The sequence below is a fragment of the Drechmeria coniospora genome, chromosome 03 (assembly GCF_001625195.1).
Source record: "Drechmeria coniospora strain ARSEF 6962 chromosome 03, whole genome shotgun sequence".
NCBI lineage: Eukaryota > Fungi > Ascomycota > Sordariomycetes > Hypocreales > Ophiocordycipitaceae > Drechmeria > Drechmeria coniospora.
Genome location: NC_054391.1, coordinates 6,826,371 through 6,846,575, shown reverse-complemented (window position 1 = coordinate 6,846,575; position 20,205 = coordinate 6,826,371). Strand labels below are relative to the sequence as shown.

The following is a 20,205-nucleotide window of genomic DNA, read 5'->3' as shown; positions in this document are numbered from 1 at the left end:
ATTATTACCCCCCTGCGGAGTACTACCTCCTGTGCTTAAGTACAGTGCTACATACAGTACTTACTAGTACCTACTTACTTGCACTCGTATCGTGACATGGTCCAAGCGCAACCCACGACTTTTTCTCTCGCTCGAACAAAACGCACGCGTCTCTGGGCCATGCAATGCTGCCTTGGCCATGATGAAGTAATCCTCTCTCTGCAACAGTCCCGCTCGACATCTGTCATGAGAAAGACACCTCCATGCGGCTGCTCCACGCAAGGCAACTGGGCTGCAGGTCCGTCGCCTCGCCACGCACTGCTCCCCCCCTCGCCCAGCCGTCCATGGCCCTAGGGCTTGCCTTTGGATGGACGACGAGAAGAGCGGCGTTGACGGCGACGGCTCGCTGTCCGCCTCGCGCTCGGCGATGGTATGCCGTCGACCTCAAGGCCTTGGACAGAAAGTGGCGGCCAACATGGCAGCACCCTGCCGGCCGGCGAGACGGTGACCCGAACGACGGCCCCGAGGAGGACAAGTTTGTCCTGCCCATGTTCCCCTACCCCTCCGGCAGTCTCCATCTCGGCCACCTGCGCGTCTACACCATCGCCGACGTCGTCGCACGATACCACAAGCTGAAGGGCCGCAATGTCCTGCTGCCCATGGGTTGGGACGCGTTTGGTCTGCCGGCCGAGAACGCGGCGCTCGAGCGTGGCATTCGGCCCGCCGAATGGACGACGAGCAACATTTCCAGAATGAAGGAGCAGATGGACCTCATGAACGGAAGCTGGGCGTGGGATCGCGTGAGTAGCAACGCCACCTACCTCTCTCGTCCCCTTTTTCGTCGCTCATGCTCTCGCCGTCGTAGGAAATCACGACGTGTGATGCCGACTTCTACAAGCACACCCAGAAGCTCTTCCTGATGCTGCATGAGCGTGGGCTGGCCTACCAAGCCGAAGCCGAGGTCAACTACGATCCGGTCGATAAGACGGTGCTCGCAAACGAGCAGGTCGACGCCAACGGCTGCTCGTGGCGCTCCGGGGCCAAGGTGGAGAAGAAGAAGCTCAAGCAGTGGTTCTTCCGCATTTCCGAGTTCCGGGAGGCTCTCCTCGAGGACCTCGACGTGCTCGCCCGAGACAACGACTGGCCGGAGCACGTCATCTCGCAGCAGAGGAACTGGCTCGGCAAGTCGACCGGTGCCCTCGTCAAGTTTCCCATACTGAGCTTCGGTGCCGACGTCGGCGCCGGCATCCAAGTCTTCACGACACGGCCGGACACGCTCTTCGGCGTCCAGTACATCGCCCTGTCGGCCTCGCACCCCGTCGTCGCCCGCCTAGCCCAGGGTGACCCTGAACTGCAGGCTTTCCTCGACACCCTGCCGGGCCTGCCGCCGGACTCCAAGGTCGGCTACGTGCTGCCGCACATCAGGGCCATCAACCCTCTTGCCTACCACGACAGCACCCCCGAGGCGACCAAGGCCTCTCTGCCCGTCTACGTCGCGCCCTACGTCGTCGGCGACTACGGCGAAGGCGCCGTCATGGGCGTGCCGGGCCATGACGTACGCGACCACAGCTTCTGGAAGACGCATCAGGCGGACGAGCCGGTCCGGGTCGTGCTGGCGGCCTCGGAGGACGAGTCGACGACGGCCTTTGCGAACGAGCCCTTTGTCCACCACGGCGTCATGACGGAGCATAGCGGTCTGTTCAAGGGAAAGTCGTCGCACGATGCCGGCCGGATGATCGTCGGCATCCTCGAGGCCTCGGAGTTGGCCAAGCCCGTGGAGAGGTGGCGTCTTCGCGACTGGCTCATCAGCCGCCAGAGGTACTGGGGCACGCCGATTCCCATGGTTCACTGCGACGGCTGCGGTGCCGTTCCCGTGCCGGACGACCAGCTGCCCGTGGAGCTGCCTCGGATCGACGAGCACTGGGCCGCGGGCGGGACGGGAAACGCGCTCGAGTCGTCGCCGACTTTTGTCGAGACGGCATGCCCCAAGTGCGGCGGACCGGCTCGCAGAGACACCGACACGATGGATACTTTTGTCGACTCGAGCTGGTACTATGCCCGATTCGCCGACCCGCGGAATCCCGACCATCTCTTCTCTCCCCAAGCCGGCCGGCATCTCCCCGTCGACATTTACATTGGCGGCATCGAGCATGCCATCCTCCACCTGCTCTACGCGCGCTTCATCTACAAGTTCCTCGCCTCGACGCAGCTTCTGCCCCAATATTCGGACGATTCCGCCGCCGCGGCCGCGCCCGAACCGTTCAAGCGCTTGATCACGCAGGGCATGGTCCATGGCAAGACGTACATCAACGCCGACGACGGCAAGTTCCTTCGGCCCGACGAGGTCGACCTCTCGGATCCGTCGACGCCCAGAGTCGTCGCCACGGGCGCGCCGGCCACGGTCGCGTACGAGAAAATGTCCAAGTCGAAGCACAACGGCGTGGACCCGTCCGAGTTCATCTCCAAGTACGGCGCAGACCCCACCAGGGCTCACATGCTGTTCCAGGCGCCGGTCGGGGACACGCTCAACTGGGATGACTCCAAGATCGCCGGCGTCACGCGCTGGCTCCAGAGGCTGCACGACCAGGTGGCGGCGGTGGCGAGCTCGCCCGGGTCGACCGAGGCCAAGGCCTACCTCGAGGCCAAGGCGGAGGAGGCGAGCTCGATGGAGGGGGAGCAGCTCCGCCGGTGGGATGCCGAAGTGGGCTTGTGGAGGGACGTGCAGCGGACGATTCGCTCCGTGACGGGCTCGTACGATGCCATCTACTCCCTGAACACGGTCGTCTCGGACCTCATGAGCCTCACCAACGCGCTGGTCCAGCACGGCGAGGCGGGCGACGTCATCAAGCGGCAAGCCGCCGGCGTCCTCGTCACCCTCTTGGCGCCCATCACGCCGGCGTTTGCCGAGGAGTGCTGGAGCCTGCTGCGCCCGTCGACGGGATCCATCTTCGCGACGGCCTCGTTCCCCGTCGAGGACGGCACGCTGTCGACGGGCCTACTGCAGCCCCGGCAGCGCTCGTGCGCCGTGCAGGTCAACGGCAAGATGCGGGCCGTCGTCGAGCTCCCGCCGACGCCCCCCGGGCTCGAGGGCGACGCGCTGCGCGACTGGATGACGGCCGCCATTCTCGAGACGGACGTGGGCAAGGAGAGATTCAGCGAAGGGGGGCGCTACGACCTGAGCAAGGCCAAGAGAGCGATCCCGGTGCGGGGAGGCAAGGTGATGAACTTTGTCATGCCAGAAGTAGATTCATAGCGATATATACCCAACCGTCCAGCGGTGTCGAGGTGCGCACGGCACGGGGCATTTCCCATTCAAGGTCGACGATGCATTCTCCCGGCTTCAGATGCCCGTCCGAGTTTTCAACCGTACAATGCGTCCCAACCAGAGGCGTTGGCAGTGCAAGCACAGGCAAGCTCCGCAGCAGCAGACGCAGCCGAGACAGCAAGCGACACGCAATCAAACGCGAATGGGCGAGGAGGCAACAGTCCGTCCTGCGGCACTTGTGCCTTCCGCTCCTCGTACATGGAGAGAGCGTGGCGGGGAGCCAGCCTCGTTCTTGTCAAGGTGTCGACGCTCGTCTTCCACCTCGGCCCTCACTCTCCGAAGTGGACATCTTGATGGGGTGTCGAGGATCCATGCGACTTGCGCTGCCCGGCGCTGCCTGTGCTGTTTAGGTGCCGCCATGTGCCCTTGCGCTGCCCGTGATGACGGGCTGTGGGGGAGCAAGGACGGGACTGGACGGAGGTGTTCCTTGGTGTGCCTTCAGGATGGGGTCTCAACTCCCCCTCCAAGCCGACGTCGAAGCGCTTCCTCTCTCGCCTGCATGGCACCTGTGCACTGCATGGACCCAACCCGACGGTCAGCCCTGGCCCGGCTGCCTGCTCTCCGCCTCGTCGGTCAACAGCGGATGGCGCTCATTGTTCAGCCGTGCATCGGCCTTGGCTTCGACATCGTCGCCGGTACCGGTGTAGAGGACGTAATGCTGAAGGATGAAGACGCTGTCGTAGACCATGCTCGCGTTCCCGAGGGCAAACTTGACGGGGTTGCCGGTGATGCCGCTCCAGTCGCGCTGCTGCCAGCTATCGATGCCCTGCTGGGAGATGCTCAGGATGCCGCCGGCGAGGTCGAGGAGGACCTGCCAGATGCTCCAGCCGCGCGTGCTCCTGTTGCGGGCGTTGGTGACGATCTGGGGCGTGTACTTGATGAGGGTGATGAAGAGCTTGACGTAGCCGAGGGCATAGACGACGTCGAGGGCGCACCAGTCGGAGGCGGGATCGACATGGCCCGCGGAGGAGGCGGTGGAGCTGACGACGAGGCAGGTGACGGCGACGCCGGCGACGCAGCCAAGGAAGACACCGACGATGAAGCGGCTCGGCCGAGCGCCGACGGTCGGGGCGAAGCGCCACAGGGGGTGGGCGAGGAACGAGTACTGCGAGACCGTGACGAGGGAGAGAACGGTGGCGTGCAGGGCGAAAATGATGTCGTTGAACTGAACCGTCGGCGTCAGGCCACGGTTGCGGGCGGCGTACTGTTCGCGGACGACGGGGGAGTAGTAGAAGGCGAGGTTGGAGGCCAGGTACGCGGCGAAACCTGCGTCGGGGGGGGCGCCCAGGTGTTGGTTAGCGACGAACGAAGGGCGTTTGGCGGAGGGGGAAGAGGGAGATGCCGCGGAAGAGGAAGAGCTGGAGGAGGAGGAAGGGGTGGTGGAAGAGGACGAGGTGCGTACCCAAGACGTTGACCAGAGGAAAGTCGACGGTGGTGCCGCTGGTGGAACGGCGGTGCCAGTTGAGCAGCGGTTGTGGGTAAAAGCTCAGGCTCCAGCAGAAGGTGTAGATCCAGCCGAAGAGGGCTGAGAGGGCGAAGAGGATGCCGTCCATCCTGCTCGGCGGTGGTGAATGTTGCTCCTCCGGCGTGTGGTGGGTGATGCTGGTGAGGTTCGAAAGGCTGAAGTACGGTACGGAGTATTACGTATGGAATGTATATACGCGCAATTAAAAGAATAATTACGGCTTGGTTGTATTATTACTCATACTCAGTACGGCGGAGTACCGAGTATGGGGCACTCGGTACCGATGTTGGTACTATAATTAGGCGAGTTTAGGCGGTACTTACCAAGTACAACAAGTACAGTGCAGTATTAGTACTGTACACCCACTTACTTACTTAAGTACTTACGTACGGAGTACTTATTTGTACTCGCATGCAGCAGTCAAACTGAGTATTCCGTGGTAACATTCATTACCTTGAGCCTAATGGCGGCGACAGAAGGTTTCGACGGGGTGCGGCGGACTGTAAAAGTGGCTCATTTGGTGGCCTAAAGCGTTCGTTTCAGCGGCCGTTCAGACCGGCACAGCGGACGGACAACAGTGAGTGGTTTTGTTGCTGATCGCTGAAATAGCTTCGACCCTTGAAGCGCGCCCATGCCCACAATGACGAGGAAAAGGGTCAATCCTTGATTCGGATAGGCACATCCATCCGACGCTGCTTTCCTCGCCCGTCCTTTTTATCCCGCGAAGCTTCTTTTTGCGCATGAGATACGTGCCTCGCTCTCGAGTGTTAGTGGTTTGATGCACCACCACCAGTCACGAGGCCTAGCGAGGTGATGTCACTGGACACCGCCAAGTCGATGCTGCTATACCAACTCCGTCCTCGCTGCTTGGCTCACTATAATTCCATGGCCGATCCCAGCGGGGCGGCAGCAGCAACGAGCGATGCATGTGCTGCACACCTACTTAAGTACTGTACTCCATGCTATAACACGGTTCGGAGTACGGAGTAATACAACTATTAACATTAGCAATACTACTTGTGGGTACCTACTTGTACCTAGTAGGTAGCACGGGGTACTGTAAGTACTGTAGTAATAGTAATAATTACTTGCTGACTTGGGTACTCCATTCGTACCTATTCAGTATTTCCTAGTAATACCTAATAATACTTGCTAGGTACCTAGTACCTACTGTAGTAGTCAATAGTGACTGAACTTGTGCACCTACTGTATGTAATTGCTGTACAAGTACAGCACTCTGTTAGTAGTCACCTAGCCACCTAAAGGTACTAAGGTACATGTATTTACGGTACGGAGCACAAGCAGCAAGCGGTACAACCGAGCACGCCCCTGCAAGTATAGTGGGTGACAAAAGTGTCAATTCACTTTGTAGTAGTAGCGCAACCAATATTGAATCGTCACCTTTGTCTAGTGCCTGTACTTGGCCCGCATGCGGTAAACTTGTGCATCATACACACCTCACACCTTACACCTTACACCTAGTATACTTGAAGATGGTCATCACGAGAAACACTCGTCTTGCCTCGTACGACACGTCTCGCCATTTTTCAGTCTCGGCCGCTTAAAAGGACCGCTGCCGGCGACGCAAGACGATTCACCAGCACGGGTGGCGAGCGATTCGACGCCGAGTGAATCGGTGGACGACCAGGCACAGACGGGGGCCTAGGAGGCAAAAGGCGAGCATGGTAGCGGTGGAAGCGGAAGAGGAAGAAAGAGCAAGGGCGAGAGGAAGAAGAAGAAAACGGAGGTACAGTAAAAAGTGCAATGCTTCGGTGTTGCCCCCTTCCCAACGCCACGTCTGATGCAAGCCGGGGACGGACGACGACCCTCCAGCCGTCGGTCCGACCGAGCCTCCTCACGCGACGGCGGTGCCGCCGCCGCCGCCGATGATCTTGGGCAGCGATCGCCAGCCCTTCTCGTCGGGCAGCTTGACCTTGCCAAAGTCCTCATCGAGATCCAGGATGATCTTGAGCGCGTTGCGGCTGCGGGCAAAGGGGCTCGTGTCCAGCCGGCCGCCCGTCGACACCGTCGTCGTCATGGCCTCGGAGACGCCCGTGTGCATCTTGACCTCCTCCTTCCTGCCGGGCATCGGCATGATCGTCTGCAGCACCTCGTACGCGGCGAGGGTGAAGCCGAACTGTGGCGACGAGCGGAAGATGCGCGCCGGCCCGCCCTTGAAGAAGGCGGTGAAGCCCTCCTCCTTCCAGATGGTCCGGGCCGCGTGCCGCAGGCCCGTGTACGTTGCCTCGCCCTTGCGGGCCTCGACCTGCAGGCGCGTCTTGATGACGTCGCAGGGCGTCGTCAGGTAGGCCGCGGGCATGCCGGCGATGGCGCCGGCCGTCAGCAGCTGGAGCACGCCGAGCTTCTTGGTCGGCGACTCGCCGAACATGTCCTTCTTCAGGTGGCTGTACGTCGGGAAATAGATGGCCGAGAAGGGCACGTCGCGGAGCAGGCAGGCCGACGCGCCCTTGTACAGGCCGACGAGGCCGAGGTTTCGCACGATCCACATGGCCGACCGCTTGGGCGTGCCGTCGACCGACTTGGCCACCTCGCCCTGCACCTGGAGCCGAATCTTGACAATCTCGAGCGGGTTCGTGAAGACCTAGGGCACGTCGGGCCGTCAGCGTGGAAGAGAAGCGGGGGGGCGGGCGTCGCGACGACGACGACGCGCGGCGGCGACCTACGACTTGGCATCCGCCGGCGCTGGCGCCCGCGAGGATCTCGGCGCCGAGCTGGATGTTGCCCGTCTTGTCGGTAAAGTGCCTTCGGACGAGGTCGTTGACCGTCAGCTTGATGGCCTTTTCGGGCGCGACGCCGACGAGCTGCGGCAGCACGCCCGAGTAGAGGCCGCGGATGCCCTCGTTCCGGAACACCTTCTGGAAGCAGTCGATGGAGTTCTTGTACAGCCGCTGGCCCGGTTGGGCCCCTCGCTGGTTCTGGAGCCGCGTCTTGACGAGGTCGATGGGGTAGACCATGAAGGCGCCAAAGGCGCCGGCGAAGCTGCCGAGGGCAAAGTTGTACGTCGACTCGAGCGCCTGGTGGAGCAGGGTGCTCTGCTTCGCCGCCACCTTGGCGACGGCGTCGCCGACGGCCGCCTCGACCGCCTCGTACGCCGGGCCGCGCCACGAAGGGTCGAGCACCTTGGCGAAGTCGGCGAGGCCGAGGCGGCCCGACGGCTCGTCGAGGCTCGCGAAGTGGAAGAGGATGTCGGCCTCCATGGGGGTGAAGAGCGAGGAGCGGGTGACGTTGGCCGCCTCGTTGACGAACTCGGACCGCGTGATCTTGCCGTCGTTGCTCCTCGTCACGGCCCGGCGCACGACGAGCTCGACGAGGTCCATCTCCTTGATCATGTTGAGGAAGGCGCGCACGTTGGCGTAGGAGATCTTGCTGCCGCTCGTGATGTTGCAGAGCGTGTGCAGGTTCGCGAGCAGGTGGTCCGAGAGCTTGTGCTTGGACGTCTCGAGGATGATGCGCTCAAACTCGTCGGGGTTGATGAAGCCGTCGCCGTCCTTGTCGAAGAGGCGGAAGGCCTGGCGGATGCGCTCGCCCTGCAGGCCGCGCAGCATCTGGGCGAACTGCGGGTAGCTGAGGTCGTGCCGCTTGTCCTTCCTGCCAATGTACAGCTTGGCCCACTCGCAGTCCCAGTCGAAGGGGATGTTGTCGGGGCCCTTGTTCAGCTCGTAGAGCTTCCGGAAGTCGTCGTAGCGGACGTTGCCCGTCCGCTCCGTGTCGAACAGTCGGAAGGCGATCTCGTACTCGGCGTCGGGCTTGAGGAGCAGGTTTTCGAAGACGCCCCAGTCGATGAGGGTGACGCGTCCGCGGCCCTTGCTGTCGGCGACGCGAAACAGGATCGAGTACTGCTCCCGCTTGATCTTGTGCTGTCTCTCGGCGTCAGCGCTGCCTGCCTCTCGTCGGACGGCCGGCCATCGAGGCTGGCGGCGCGGGCCGGCTTCTCACGTAATCTTCGCCCTTGGGCGCGATGGCGTCGATGAACTCGTCCGGTCCCATGTAGAGCTCGCCCGAGGCCGCATCCTTGACGGCATGGGCGGCGAAGCGCGCCTTGCTCTGCGCCGAGAGCTGGACCGTCTCCTCCGAGCCCATGAGGGACTCCTTGACCACCTCCTTGATCACCTCGACCTTGGACATGGTTGGCCGTGATGCGGCGGCGGCGGCGGCAGAGGCAGTGACCGGCCCTGGATCGCGCGGGAGGCGAATTGGGCCTTTTGCGTCCGAGGAGGAATCGTCACCGACGGCGGCTTTCGAGAGCGAAGAGAGCGAATCGCGCAGCACACGCCGGTCACGTCGTCAAACGCCGAGAGGGGCGAACCGATGACGAGCGGAAGCGTGCCGTCGAAGGGGTGGAAAATATACCTCCTCGTGGATCTCCAGCAATGGGTAAAACACGCCAAACAAAGACCCTAAGGAAGACGGAGAACAAGGAATGGCAGGAATTGGAGGAACGGCAGAGGCAGAAGTTGCTCTGCTCCTACAGGATCGAGAACGCAACGTCGCGGCAGGTCTGAACGGGCATGCTGGAAAAAATTCCTGGACTGTTTTCGAGATTCGGCGAGCGAACAGCCTGGCTGCCAGCCCTCGGCGCTGACTTCCCAGGGGGGGCGGCGGCGCGGACGGGAGGCGCAGGGGTGGGTGCCAGCGGTTCGATGCCGCTCGGATTTTCTTTCCGCCGTACCACGACGGGCCATTGTGCCAGGACAGAGTACTTTGCCAGTGCAGTACAGTAAGTACTTACTAGGTACTTACATGTACGGAGTACTCTGTGTTGTTATTCGTTATTATTACTGGTTGCACTAGCATGCAAGTACGGGGTACCTGCATGTACTTCTTGCAAGTAAGTACTGTACAGGAAGTACAGTAGGTTACAGAGTGCAGTAGTTGTACTTTGGTGTAGGTAATACTCCGTACTTCGATACATACTTACAGTATACTGTAGTGCTTAACCTTCCTAGGTAATAGTACTTATCTAGTACAGTAGTTAGTAAGTACTGAAGTAGGTGTACTTGCTTGTAAGTATTCAATACTTTGATGGGTGCAAGTAGCCTGGCGAGCCCAACACCAGTCGTTTGGCCTCTCCATCTCTTGGGCATCATCATGTTGGACGAAGAGCTCGCGGGTTCTCCATTCGACCGACATGGGATAATAGCTCTTTCGTTAACGAATCCTTCCCGTGGCACAGGTTGCCTCCCTGACCTAGATGAAGCCGATCGCTTGGGTGCGAGCACATCCGGTATGCCGACAAGGGCAGCCGAACGTGCCTGAATGCGCCATAGACTAAATCGACGAGTGCCTGGAAGTAGAGCATCGACCTCCCTACCATGTACAGTGCATGTACGGAGTACTCCGTACTTTGAAATACCATATGCCTACGTACAAGTACTTACAACCACTTATTTGAAATGATAGTAAGTACCTATACTTGAAGGTGCCGCTGTACAGTACTTAAGTTGGCACGCACTTCGTACCGCATTTACCAACCGACTATGCTAGCTAGCAGTTAGTGGTAGGTAGTGCCTTGCTGCCGTACACACACCCTGGTGCGATGCAGGTATGTGTCGTAGCTTCAACTTCGCGTAACGGCTGCATGGATAAGTGCGACGACAACAAGACGCTCAACACACACTCACACACAACACGCACACAACAACACACGCACACAACCATGCACGCAAAAATGATGCACGCAAAACCGCACGCAAACCAACACGCACGTGACAGGCCACCAACTTTTCTCCATATCAACCGAGCTGAATATAAGACATCGGAAACAATGCACAATCAGCCGCTACGGATGGGCGGATTATACTCCGTACAGACGTACCCTCTCCAGCCGTCGGCCGCGTCGTTTGTGACCCGAGGCTTTCGTTCCTTGACTCCCTCCGCCCCGCGAGATCCTTCCCTGAATCCTGAGCCGCAAAACGCCGGAAATAAGCAGGCGAAACGTTACCGCGGCAAGCCTTCGCTCAAAATAATGAAAATAGTTCATGAGTCGTCTTAAATGTATTTCGTGAAAGAAGGGCCACGGAGCATCCGTGGCCGTGCGTGTGATTCGGCCAGAGTCGAGTCGACTGATTAGCATTAGAGGGGCCGGTGGGTTGCGTCGAGCGAGCGTGTCCGGCCGCTTCCCCGGCCCATGGCCTCGAGCGTGAGCGGGCGCGAGCTCGCGACGGGCGACGCCCTGGCACCGCTGCTGCGCTATCCTTCCGTCGAGACGAGCTGGCCGCCGGCGTACGAGAGCGCATCCGCGTGGCTCTCCTCCAAGGCGCCCGATCGCGGCCGTGCTTGCCGGATGGGCATCGTCTCGTGGGGCATGGTGAAGCCTGCGTCGAGGGCGTTCTGCACAATCGTCGACGCCTCCTTGAACCGCTTGTCCTTGTACTTCTCGAACACGGCCGAGTGGTGGAGCCGAGGACGGTCGCAGCACTCGATCATCATGGTGACGAGCGCCTTGAGCTGGGTCCACGTGTATCCCGAGTAGTGCACGTGCTGCTTCGACTGCCTCGGCGTTAGCGACGCGTGCCCGTGCCGTCGACGGCGAGGTACCTACCCAGTCACCCTTCTTCAGCACCAGCCTCGACAGGCAGTGGGCGCCCGCCGCGAGGTAGCTCGGCGGCGAGGCGACGAAGCGCTCGTCCATGATGGTCAGCTCGAGAAAGTACTTTGCCAAGGTGCGGGTGTCGAGGTCGTAGTCGTCGGCCTTGCTGACGCGCCGCAGGAAGCTCATAGGTCCCGGCCACCCAAGCTCGAAGCTGAGCATGCTGAGCATGAAGCGTTCGGCCTTGAGAATCTCCTCGACGCTGTAGCCTCCATCCACCATATACACGATTTCTTCCAGCGACGGGCAGTTGATCTCTTCGTACTTGGAGGCGACGAGGATGGCCGTGGCGCCGACGAGCTGCAGCTTGCCGACGGAGACGACCTTGCAGGAGAGGAAGCGGTCGATGTAGTTGACGGTGAGGAAGAGCGTCTCGGGCAGCAGGCTGAATCGGTTGTGGACCTGGACAAGCCAGTCCATGAGGACCGAGCGCATGGACCACTGTATCTCCGTCTGCATCTCCATGTAGTGAGGGTTCGGGAGCATCTTGATCTGCGGAGGGCGCGAGCGCGGGTCAGCGAGTGCCGCGCGGCCGAGGTGAGGGGGCGGAGGGAGTGGAGGAGGTGGAGGGAGAGGAGGAGGTGGAGGGAGAGGAGGAGGTGGAGGGAGAGGAGGTGGTGGAGGGAGAGGAGGTGGTGGAGGGAGAGGAGGTGGTGGAGGGAGAGGGGAGGTGGAAGGGGGCGCCTACTTCGAGCTCGCGCAGGTAGTCGAAAATCTCCTCGCCGTACTCGGCCACCATGCTCACGTCCCACATCTCCTCCTCAATATCATCCATCGAGCGGGTCTGCTGGACCTCGAGCCGAGCCTCGTCGAGCTCGCGCTGCACCCGGGCCGTGAGCCGGGGCGCGAGCAGCGTCGTCACGCCGCCCGTGGTGAGGTCGCGCGAGCGGAACGAGTGTGCCGTGGTGTAGGCTTGGTCCTGGTCGTCGAAATCCTCGTCATCCTCCTCGTCCCACTCCTCGGGCTCCGAGAGGGCGGGCGTGCGGCCGTCCCGGTAGGGCGCGGGAGCGTGATGAGGTTCCTCGGAAATTTCCGGCAGTTTGGTGCGGAGCTCCAGGTACGCCCCGTTCTGGTGCACGTCGGACGGTGCATCGTGGGCGGCGGCGGCGGCGGCGGCGGCACGAGCATGCGACGGAGGGACGGCGAACCGCTCCGTGGCACGCGAAAGCATGCCGCCAGGGTCCGCGTAGGTTCCCGCGGGCACCTCGACGGCCTTGTCGGTCCTCTCGAGCTGCCGGCTCTGCGTTCTCCGAAGCGTCGGCTGGTGGGCCTTGAGCTGGGGCTGGCTTTTGTGGTGCCGAGGTTGCAAGGGCACGCTCTCCTGCGACGGCTGTGCGGGTGCGAGGTGGGAGTCCTCGCCGACGTCCGCGGCCGCCGGCTGCGGCGGAAGGGCCAAATCTCCCCTGCCGGCGTGGCTTGCAGTCTCTCGAGCGGCGGGTGGCACGACTTCCCTCGCCGTCTCCGACCGTCGCACCTCGAGCACGGCCTTGACCTTTCTCGGCAACGCCGCGGTTCGATGGGCGGCACGAGCGAGGGCGTCCTTGCCGCCGCCGTACGGCATGTTTTCCTTGTTCACCACGGCGGCGAGCGGCTGCGGGGCGTGGGAGGGCACGACGGCTTGAGGCTTGACGGCCTTGACGTCGTCCCGAACGGCCACCACCGTCTTGGCCATGTTGGTGACGTCGCCAAAGGCCGCACGCTTGGCGGGGCCTCGCAGGCCCGACGTCAGGGCGGCGGGCATGACGGCGAGGTTACCGGTCGACTTGTGGCGCTGGTGCAGAGGGGGCACGACGTTTTCCGCCCCGCGAGGTCGAAAGGGCTGCGTCGGCCTCGAGGTCAGCTTCGGCCCGAGGAGCGACGGGGACGGCAGCATCGTCGGAGCGTGCCTTCGAGTGCACGGAACGCCGAGGGTGGGAAGGGAACGTACCCGAGCGTCCATGACGGGTGACGGCCTCTTTCCTCGCCGGTAAGTATGATGGCCGATGCTGCTCGACGGCTCCAAAGGCGCTGCTGACGCGGCGGACGAGGCGGCGTCACCAAGGTATCAACGGCTCGTCGGTGACCTCGGTCACGCTGCAATGTCATGCAACGAAGCCGGCGTCGGTCGAGGCAGCCGCCGAGGGTTGGGTCGAGGCTGAATTTATCGGCCGCCGTCGACGGGTCACGGACGACGACGCGAGCGTGGAGACGTGTCGATGCGGTGGCGTGGATCGAGATGCCAGCCGACGATGCTCGCCGCCGAGACGTCGAAGAAGCTGGGCCGGTGCGGGAGGGCAACGGACAGAAGCAAGTGCAGCAGGCCACGGCGGCGTCCGCCAACTTTTCGAGAGAGAAAGGAGGCAGGTCGTGGCTCGGCGCCCCGTCGAGCAAATCTCCCGCCGTGCTCGTGGGAAATTGGCGGGCAAAGGTTGCCGAGACAGGGATGAGGACGAATATGTACGGGGCACCTAGAATACAAAACAAAACGGGCCGGGGGGGTGGAAGTTGTCGATGGTTGCTTCACGAGGCCGGTCCGCTCGCTCTCTTCACTTCGGGGTCGGTGGCTCGACGGTGTTGATGGCTGGGATGGGAACCAGAAAAAGTACTCGCAGGCGTCAGCGTGCCCGATACGGCACGAGCACAGTACAAGTAGGTGGAGTATTTTTGTTTACCTCGTTTGTTATGGCTAACCGTTGCCGGACGCTTGTTGGTTAGCACCAGTCACCACCGTTAGTGTCGGTACCCGCGTGGAGCACTGTGCGGCGCGCCTGGCCAAACCGTGCTCGTATGTGTATCCGTACATGTACTTGCTTACCGTACGGAGTACTTCTTTACTTGCTGTACAACCACCGTACTTACAAGCACAAGCAAAAGTACTCCGTACTTGTACGGAGTAGTTGTACATGTATTCCTTGTACTGTACGGAGTACGGAGTACTTACTCCATAATACTCCGGACAGGGCAGCAAGAGGTATGTGGCGCACGGACCATGCTGTGGTCAGTTCGCGGCAGGCTCCGTCGTCACGGCGATGACGATTTTCCGTGGCCCTCCACCTCGGCGGCGAACCACAAGACACTAGACCCAACCGGGGCATGGATGCATCGTCGCGTCTCACCAGGCCATCCAGCTACGGCCAGCCGAGGAAATCATGATGGGCAGTCGATGGACACCAGATGAATGAGAAGAATCAGACACTGCGTGTGCATGCACGGGCGCAAAGATTCATCACCTCCCTCGCTCTGTCCTCAAGCCTCGTGCCGCGTTCTTCAGGAGCGGTGAAAGCTGTCGTCCCGGTCGCGTCGCGTGTCTCCTCGGGCGAGCCCAGGATGACGCGGGATCACGTGATTACAATTTACTCGGCGTGGTCGCGCACAGCCTTTATGTACTGTAATTACAACTGCAGTAATTACGGAGTACGGAGCACTACAACTGCAGTACGGAGTACTGTACTTGTCGTCTACAGGTGCCGTGCGCCTGCGAGCTGCGCAATTACCCCCAAAGACATTGGTTTCCGGCCTTGAACTGGGCCTTGCAAGCCGACGGTACGGAGCAACCACACGCAAGTGCAGGCTCCCGATGCACTAATGGTGATTCCCAACGGACCCACGGCTCTCAGCAAGCGCCGGCGGCGGCGGACCAAGAGCGTGCGACGGCATCTTCCTTGGGCGGTCAGCTTCGCACGCAGGTGGTTCCTCGGCTGGCTACCCCTCTGGCGGTCGCGGCACAAGCATTCAGTGCCTGCGGAGCTGAGGTAGGCATCGGCGGTATTATTAGGCGCTGCCCCAGAATGGTTGGGAACGTCCATTGAGCCACACCGTGTTTGCTTCCAGTTCAGGCTCCACGGCCAGATGGCAGGGTGCAACGCCGCTCGGCAGGACGGCAGGCCATGCACTCCCTCCGAACCAGAACTCGTCGTTTGTCTCTGCACAATCAACACGGAGTACAGGTACGCACCTCGCAGGCCCCGTCTTTCCCGCCATGCGCCGGCTTTTTTTTTTCTTTCTTTTTCGGCCAGCTCGACGGAAGGGAGCGTCTGGGCCTGGTCCCTAGGGTCTCGCCAACGGCTGGTAGGAACAAGACTTGGTGCCCATGCACATACCTGACAACCGAGAAGCACGTTTTCCGCCGAGCGGCATCACAGACACGCCTTGCGCTTCGCTCATAACCATGCAAGCCGGGGGACAGAGGACCATGGCCGGGTGAGCATGACGGTTCCCGTTTTCCAACTTGGCTGCGATGCCGAGCGCCGCGTGGGTTTGCTTCGTCGGTACGTGGTGAATGTACCCCGTAAACGGACAAGTGAGGTGCGAGGACGAGGACGCGCGCCAAGGGTCGTGGACGTTGGCGGATGGGTTGGAGCCAATGGATACTACGAGCAGATGGCTCGCAAGTACCAGGTGCTAACCTGTGAGGTACTCGATACCTAGGTAGGCATCCCCGTCGGTCCCTACGCCGTAATACGTGGATGCCGCACTCTGCGTTGAGGTAGGCATGAACATGGGCGTCGAGGAGGTGTACTGGGTACCAAGGTTTTGCTCTGCCAGAACATGTACAAGGACTCGGTACATGATGTCGTTGCCGGCGATGCCAATCTCGTCATGGCGGATGGTGCGTCCGTTAAGATTGCGTGCCCTACTCGCAGCAATGGTACCTACTAAGTACAAGTACTCTGTACTCTGCACTCTGTACTCCGTACAGTACCAAGTAATTAAGTACTGCCAACTGTACGGAGTAGGTAAGGTACTAATTAAGACTCCGTGGTAATTAGTGGGTAACCTCGTTGATGGGACGTGTGTTAATACCATGAAATCCGGTACATAACGGAGTGCCTGAGGATTCACACCAGTCTTTCAGCACGGTCAAGAAAGTAAGTACAGCTACTTAGGCCAGCCACGACGAGTGTAAACCCCACCAACTGTCCTTTGTCCTTGTGCATGCAAGCAACGAAAACCTAGTAATTACAGTACAGTATATATATATGTATATATGTACAGAGTACGGCAGACCAACACATTCACTTGCTGCACAGCATGTACCTAATACACATTGCCCAAGATAAGAAGGCAATGTGTATCCGTACTTGGTACGAAGTGCCGTGTGCGAACGCATGTCCTTGCGACATCGAAGGCATACCAGCACAAGTACAAACGTCGCCCACAGGCTCCTCCTTTGTCCCATGTCCAAGGATAGGCGAAATTCTCCACCCGCCGTCGTCAGGCCCGGAGCTTCATCCGTTCCCGCTTCGCGTGCGCCTTTGCGTAGCCATTCGATCAAGATGGCTTGCAAGATACTACCGTGAGTACGGAGCACATGATGCAACGAGTTCGAGTACATGTAATTATTTGTATTAATTACTTGTACGTATCCGTTTGCTGTATTTCTCTGCAAGTAAGTAAGTACTTACTCCTCCATCTCCATGTACATGTACTTACTTTGGGTGTACTTGCTGTACTCCGTACATGTACTGTATGTGCATTGCATGCCGCAACCTCGAGTTCCATGCAGGGATCTCCAGGTCAAAGGTGGGGCCGACTGCATCAGTCCGTGATGATCTTGGTGCAAACACTCCGCACGGATCACAGCACAAGTGCTTACTAGTTCAAGTACCTGGTATAGTACCTACAAGTACCTGCACCGCTCACAGCACGCACACTGCCACCAGCAAGGGCAAGAGGCAGCGCACTTTGGGGCGGCGAGAAAAACTGCACAAAATAGTCGCTCTGGGTCGCGGAAACTCTTCACCTGAGGGGACCCCAGCTGTCACTGCTAGACACGTCGTCGCCGATGCTTCCGCGGCGACGAAGTGCAGCTGGCTATTCTTGCCGCTACGAGTGCGCCGTGAATCGGCACCAGGCCAGCCAGGTCAGCATGTGCGGCGCGAGAACGAGGTGGGAGGCGGCCTCTGAAAAGCCAACTTGGGCGGCACAGAGTGAAGGTGCAAGCGGAACCGACACCAAGTTGAACCTGTGACGGCTGTGGGAGGCGCACCAGTGAGCGGCCAACGATTGTGCGGCGCATACCGGTGTTGGCCCGTCTCTCCCGCCGTACCACGCCGTCCAGGGTACCGTGCCGATGCACGCGCACGCTGGCGCAGCGTAACGTGTGCCCGCATGACGTGCGTACCTGTACATGCACAGTACACGGCCCATCTTCCCCACGGTTTGCAGCCTTCCAGCAGGATGCACTCGGTCGGCTGCTCACGCGATGCGACGTCACCTCCAGCACGAACATGTGCCGAACTCGCTCCGTCCCGTCGTTGCGCACGCGCAGCAGAGGCAGCTTTGGCGGTGGACATTACCCGGTGTTAGGGACCTGTGACGGCTGATTTTTGTCCGCCGACGATCGATGTGGTTTCCACCTCGAGCAAACGGGCCCCACTCCACCAGCACACGACTGGTACTCGAGCGCTTGATAATAGGTACCTGCGGAGTACGGAGTACAATTAAGTAATGTACGTGTGCCTGCAATCAAGCACAACGCAGCACGAGAGGAAGGCCAAGCAGAATGGGCTCCCTGCCGTTGCCGGACGGAAAACTCCCATCATCGCACCAGTCTCCCACTTCCTGCTCTCCCCAGCCGTTGCCGATCCGATGCTGCCCAGGACGAAAAGACCGGCTGGCTGTGGCTCCCGGCGCTCTGCCACGGAACATGGCCGTCGATCGAGCTGCACCAGCTCCCAGCCCTTGCCAGGCTGGACGGGGAGGTGATGAGAGGGGTGGTGGGTGGTGGGTGGTGGGTGGTGGGACGAAAGGTGCCAGGGTTCACAGACTCCCATCTCGATGGAGGAGGAGAATGAGACGAGACGGAGGATGGAGGAGACGAATGAGACGAGACGGAGGCGGTCGGAATGCGGGCGATGGTGCCAGCAGGAAGCCGGGCGGCATTGCCGTCGGTTGCGTGCACAGGAGCAGAGCGGCGAGCACCAGGAATACAGTACTGTAATAATTACAGCAGGCATGCGCCGTCAGGTGGAGGCTGCCGCCATAGAGGCCGTCCGTGCCTCATCCAACCTGGTACCTGGTACCTCGGCACGTAGCACGAATGCTAGTGCAAGTACGAAGTGCCTGTACGTGCCAAGGTAGTGGGTACTTGGCGGTTGTCGGCCGTTCACCGTGGCGGTAGGTCAATCGATGATGAGCAATTCTAATACTTGCCAAACGCAAGTGGAATACGGAGTACAGGAAGCTGGGGCCAAGGGGCGTTTCTTCTTTGCTTCCATCATCATTACCGCTCAACGTGGCGAGCGTCGTCTGCTGCCACGGACCGTTTCCAGCGGATGACGTCTTGTTTTATGCCTGACGAGACGCAGGCAACACCCACACCCACACCCACACCCACCCCAACCAACCCCTTCGCCGCCGCCAACCTCACGAGCTCTCCTGGAGAGACTGGAGGGAGGGGGGGCGCCAGGCTTCGGCCTTGAATCTTCGAGCCAATTCGGCGTGTCGCGGGAAGTCAACCTCGCACCAACCCAAGTCGTCTGGCCGCCGGCAGGGTAGCCGATGTCGCTGCGCGAGCCGCAGGGTCGTGGCAGGAAAGCGAGAGGATTCTTCGTCGGCGGCGGAGGAGCGGGACATGGGCCTGGAATGCGAGCGGCGGATGTGCCATTGCCCGCCCGTCATGACGGTTCGAGCAAGAGGCACGGATTGCGACTGGTTCGGTCCCCTGCCAAACATTGCGCAGCTGTCTCCCGGGGACGTACCGACCCTTTGGCGGGAATCAATCCGCCGGAGCTCGGCAAGTTGATCTCATCTCACCCTCCGACCGCTGGCCGTTTTCATTCTCGCACTGTAGGTGTGCGTGTGCGTGGTGGCGTGTGTGAGGCCAAAACCGTGGTGGTATGTGGAGACGAGAGTCTGGTGCGGAGATGATGCAGCGGCAAGTTTATCCAGTACGAGCGAGTATGCTTGCTCAGAACGAGTGAGCATGTTCGCTCACTGCCCCAGACGAGAGGGACGAGAGAAGCCGGGAGGAGATTGGCAACAGGTTTCCGTCGCTGCTTGCGCCCTCGTTGCGTTGAAATCAGCTTCGCCGGGTCGCAGTGGTGCGCGCGACCCCGACCCAAGTGCCTACCCTGTATTGGTGAGAGGGAGAGCCTGGTCGACGTTCGAGGTCCTCGACAAGTACAGGACGTGTACTCCGTGCTCACTCCATACTCGCAGGTGGTCATCGGAGCAGGCGTAGGCGTGCGCGTGCGGGCAACCGTCACAGGTGCAGTACATTGCACTACCTGCTGGGTACTTCCGTTTATGCGGCACTACGAGCACACCGCAACACCCGCTCCCCCGCTTTCCCCTTGCCACCACGGCACCAAGTACACCGGCGGTAGGCACCATGATTCATGTGGTATTATTGCTCGTGCCGGGTGCGGCGCTCGCCCTTTCGCTGTGCTGGTGAGCCCGCAGGCCCCAGCTCCGGCGCTTGTCAGAGTGCGCCCAACGAAGCGTCTCGCAAGGTGCGAGAGGCGCGTGGGTGGCGTCCAGTGTTGGCTTCCAGAGGGCCGCCAGACGGCCAGCGAGGGGGGCTGATTTGTGTGAGCTCGCCTCTGGCACGGGCACCGACCGTCGCTGTCCTGTCCCGTTGGTCGGCGCCGGTCACGAGTGAGGCCCATCTCCGAGCCAAGCGTGGGGAGAAGGCGGATGGATCATGGCCCGCCCAACAAGGCGGATGACAGGTCGAGCGCGAAGCATCCCCAACGACGGGCGCCGGCCTCTCGTGCGGCGGCAGGCAGAGCGTCCGTCCTTTCTGGCGCCCTCCCCCCTCTTGGCGCCGGCATGAACAGCACCTGGCCCGAGGACGCATTTCGCACCTTTGTGTCACCAGGGCGAGGACCGGACGTGCGAGGT

At 60.9% G+C, this 20,205-nt stretch overlaps 5 protein-coding genes across 5 annotated transcripts; 2 read left to right on the top strand and 3 right to left on the bottom strand.

The window, feature by feature from the left end:
- Positions 1 to 242: 242 nt before the first annotated feature.
- On the top strand, positions 243 to 3,232 carry DCS_07633 (leucyl-tRNA synthetase; the record flags this gene model as incomplete). The annotated part of the gene is made up of 2 exons (XM_040804917.1): positions 243 to 779; positions 845 to 3,232. 2 exons carry the CDS (start codon positions 243 to 245, stop codon positions 3,230 to 3,232), a joined length of 2,925 nt encoding a protein of 974 aa, XP_040655021.1.
- A 589-nt stretch (positions 3,233 to 3,821) lies between these two features.
- On the top strand, positions 3,822 to 4,833 carry DCS_07632 (uncharacterized protein; the record flags this gene model as incomplete). Its single annotated transcript, XM_040804916.1, has 2 exons — positions 3,822 to 4,556; positions 4,630 to 4,833. The coding sequence occupies 2 exons, from the start codon at positions 3,822 to 3,824 to the stop codon at positions 4,831 to 4,833; spliced, it is 939 nt and encodes a 312-aa protein (XP_040655020.1).
- A 1,791-nt stretch (positions 4,834 to 6,624) lies between these two features.
- Positions 6,625 to 8,915, bottom strand: DCS_07631 (Mitochondrial carrier domain protein; the record flags this gene model as incomplete). The annotated part of the gene is made up of 3 exons (XM_040804915.1): positions 6,625 to 7,371; positions 7,454 to 8,647; positions 8,727 to 8,915. The coding sequence occupies 3 exons, from the start codon at positions 8,913 to 8,915 to the stop codon at positions 6,625 to 6,627; spliced, it is 2,130 nt and encodes a 709-aa protein (XP_040655019.1).
- Positions 8,916 to 10,979: 2,064 nt separating this feature from the next.
- Positions 10,980 to 13,318, bottom strand: DCS_07630 (G2/mitotic-specific cyclin; the record flags this gene model as incomplete). Its single annotated transcript, XM_040804914.1, has 3 exons — positions 10,980 to 11,279; positions 11,332 to 11,871; positions 12,068 to 13,318. The coding sequence occupies 3 exons, from the start codon at positions 13,316 to 13,318 to the stop codon at positions 10,980 to 10,982; spliced, it is 2,091 nt and encodes a 696-aa protein (XP_040655018.1).
- A 5,408-nt stretch (positions 13,319 to 18,726) lies between these two features.
- DCS_07629 (uncharacterized protein) lies at positions 18,727 to 19,035 on the bottom strand (the record flags this gene model as incomplete). The annotated part of the gene is made up of 1 exon (XM_040804913.1): positions 18,727 to 19,035. The coding sequence occupies one exon, from the start codon at positions 19,033 to 19,035 to the stop codon at positions 18,727 to 18,729; it is 309 nt and encodes a 102-aa protein (XP_040655017.1).
- Positions 19,036 to 20,205: the final 1,170 nt, after the last annotated feature.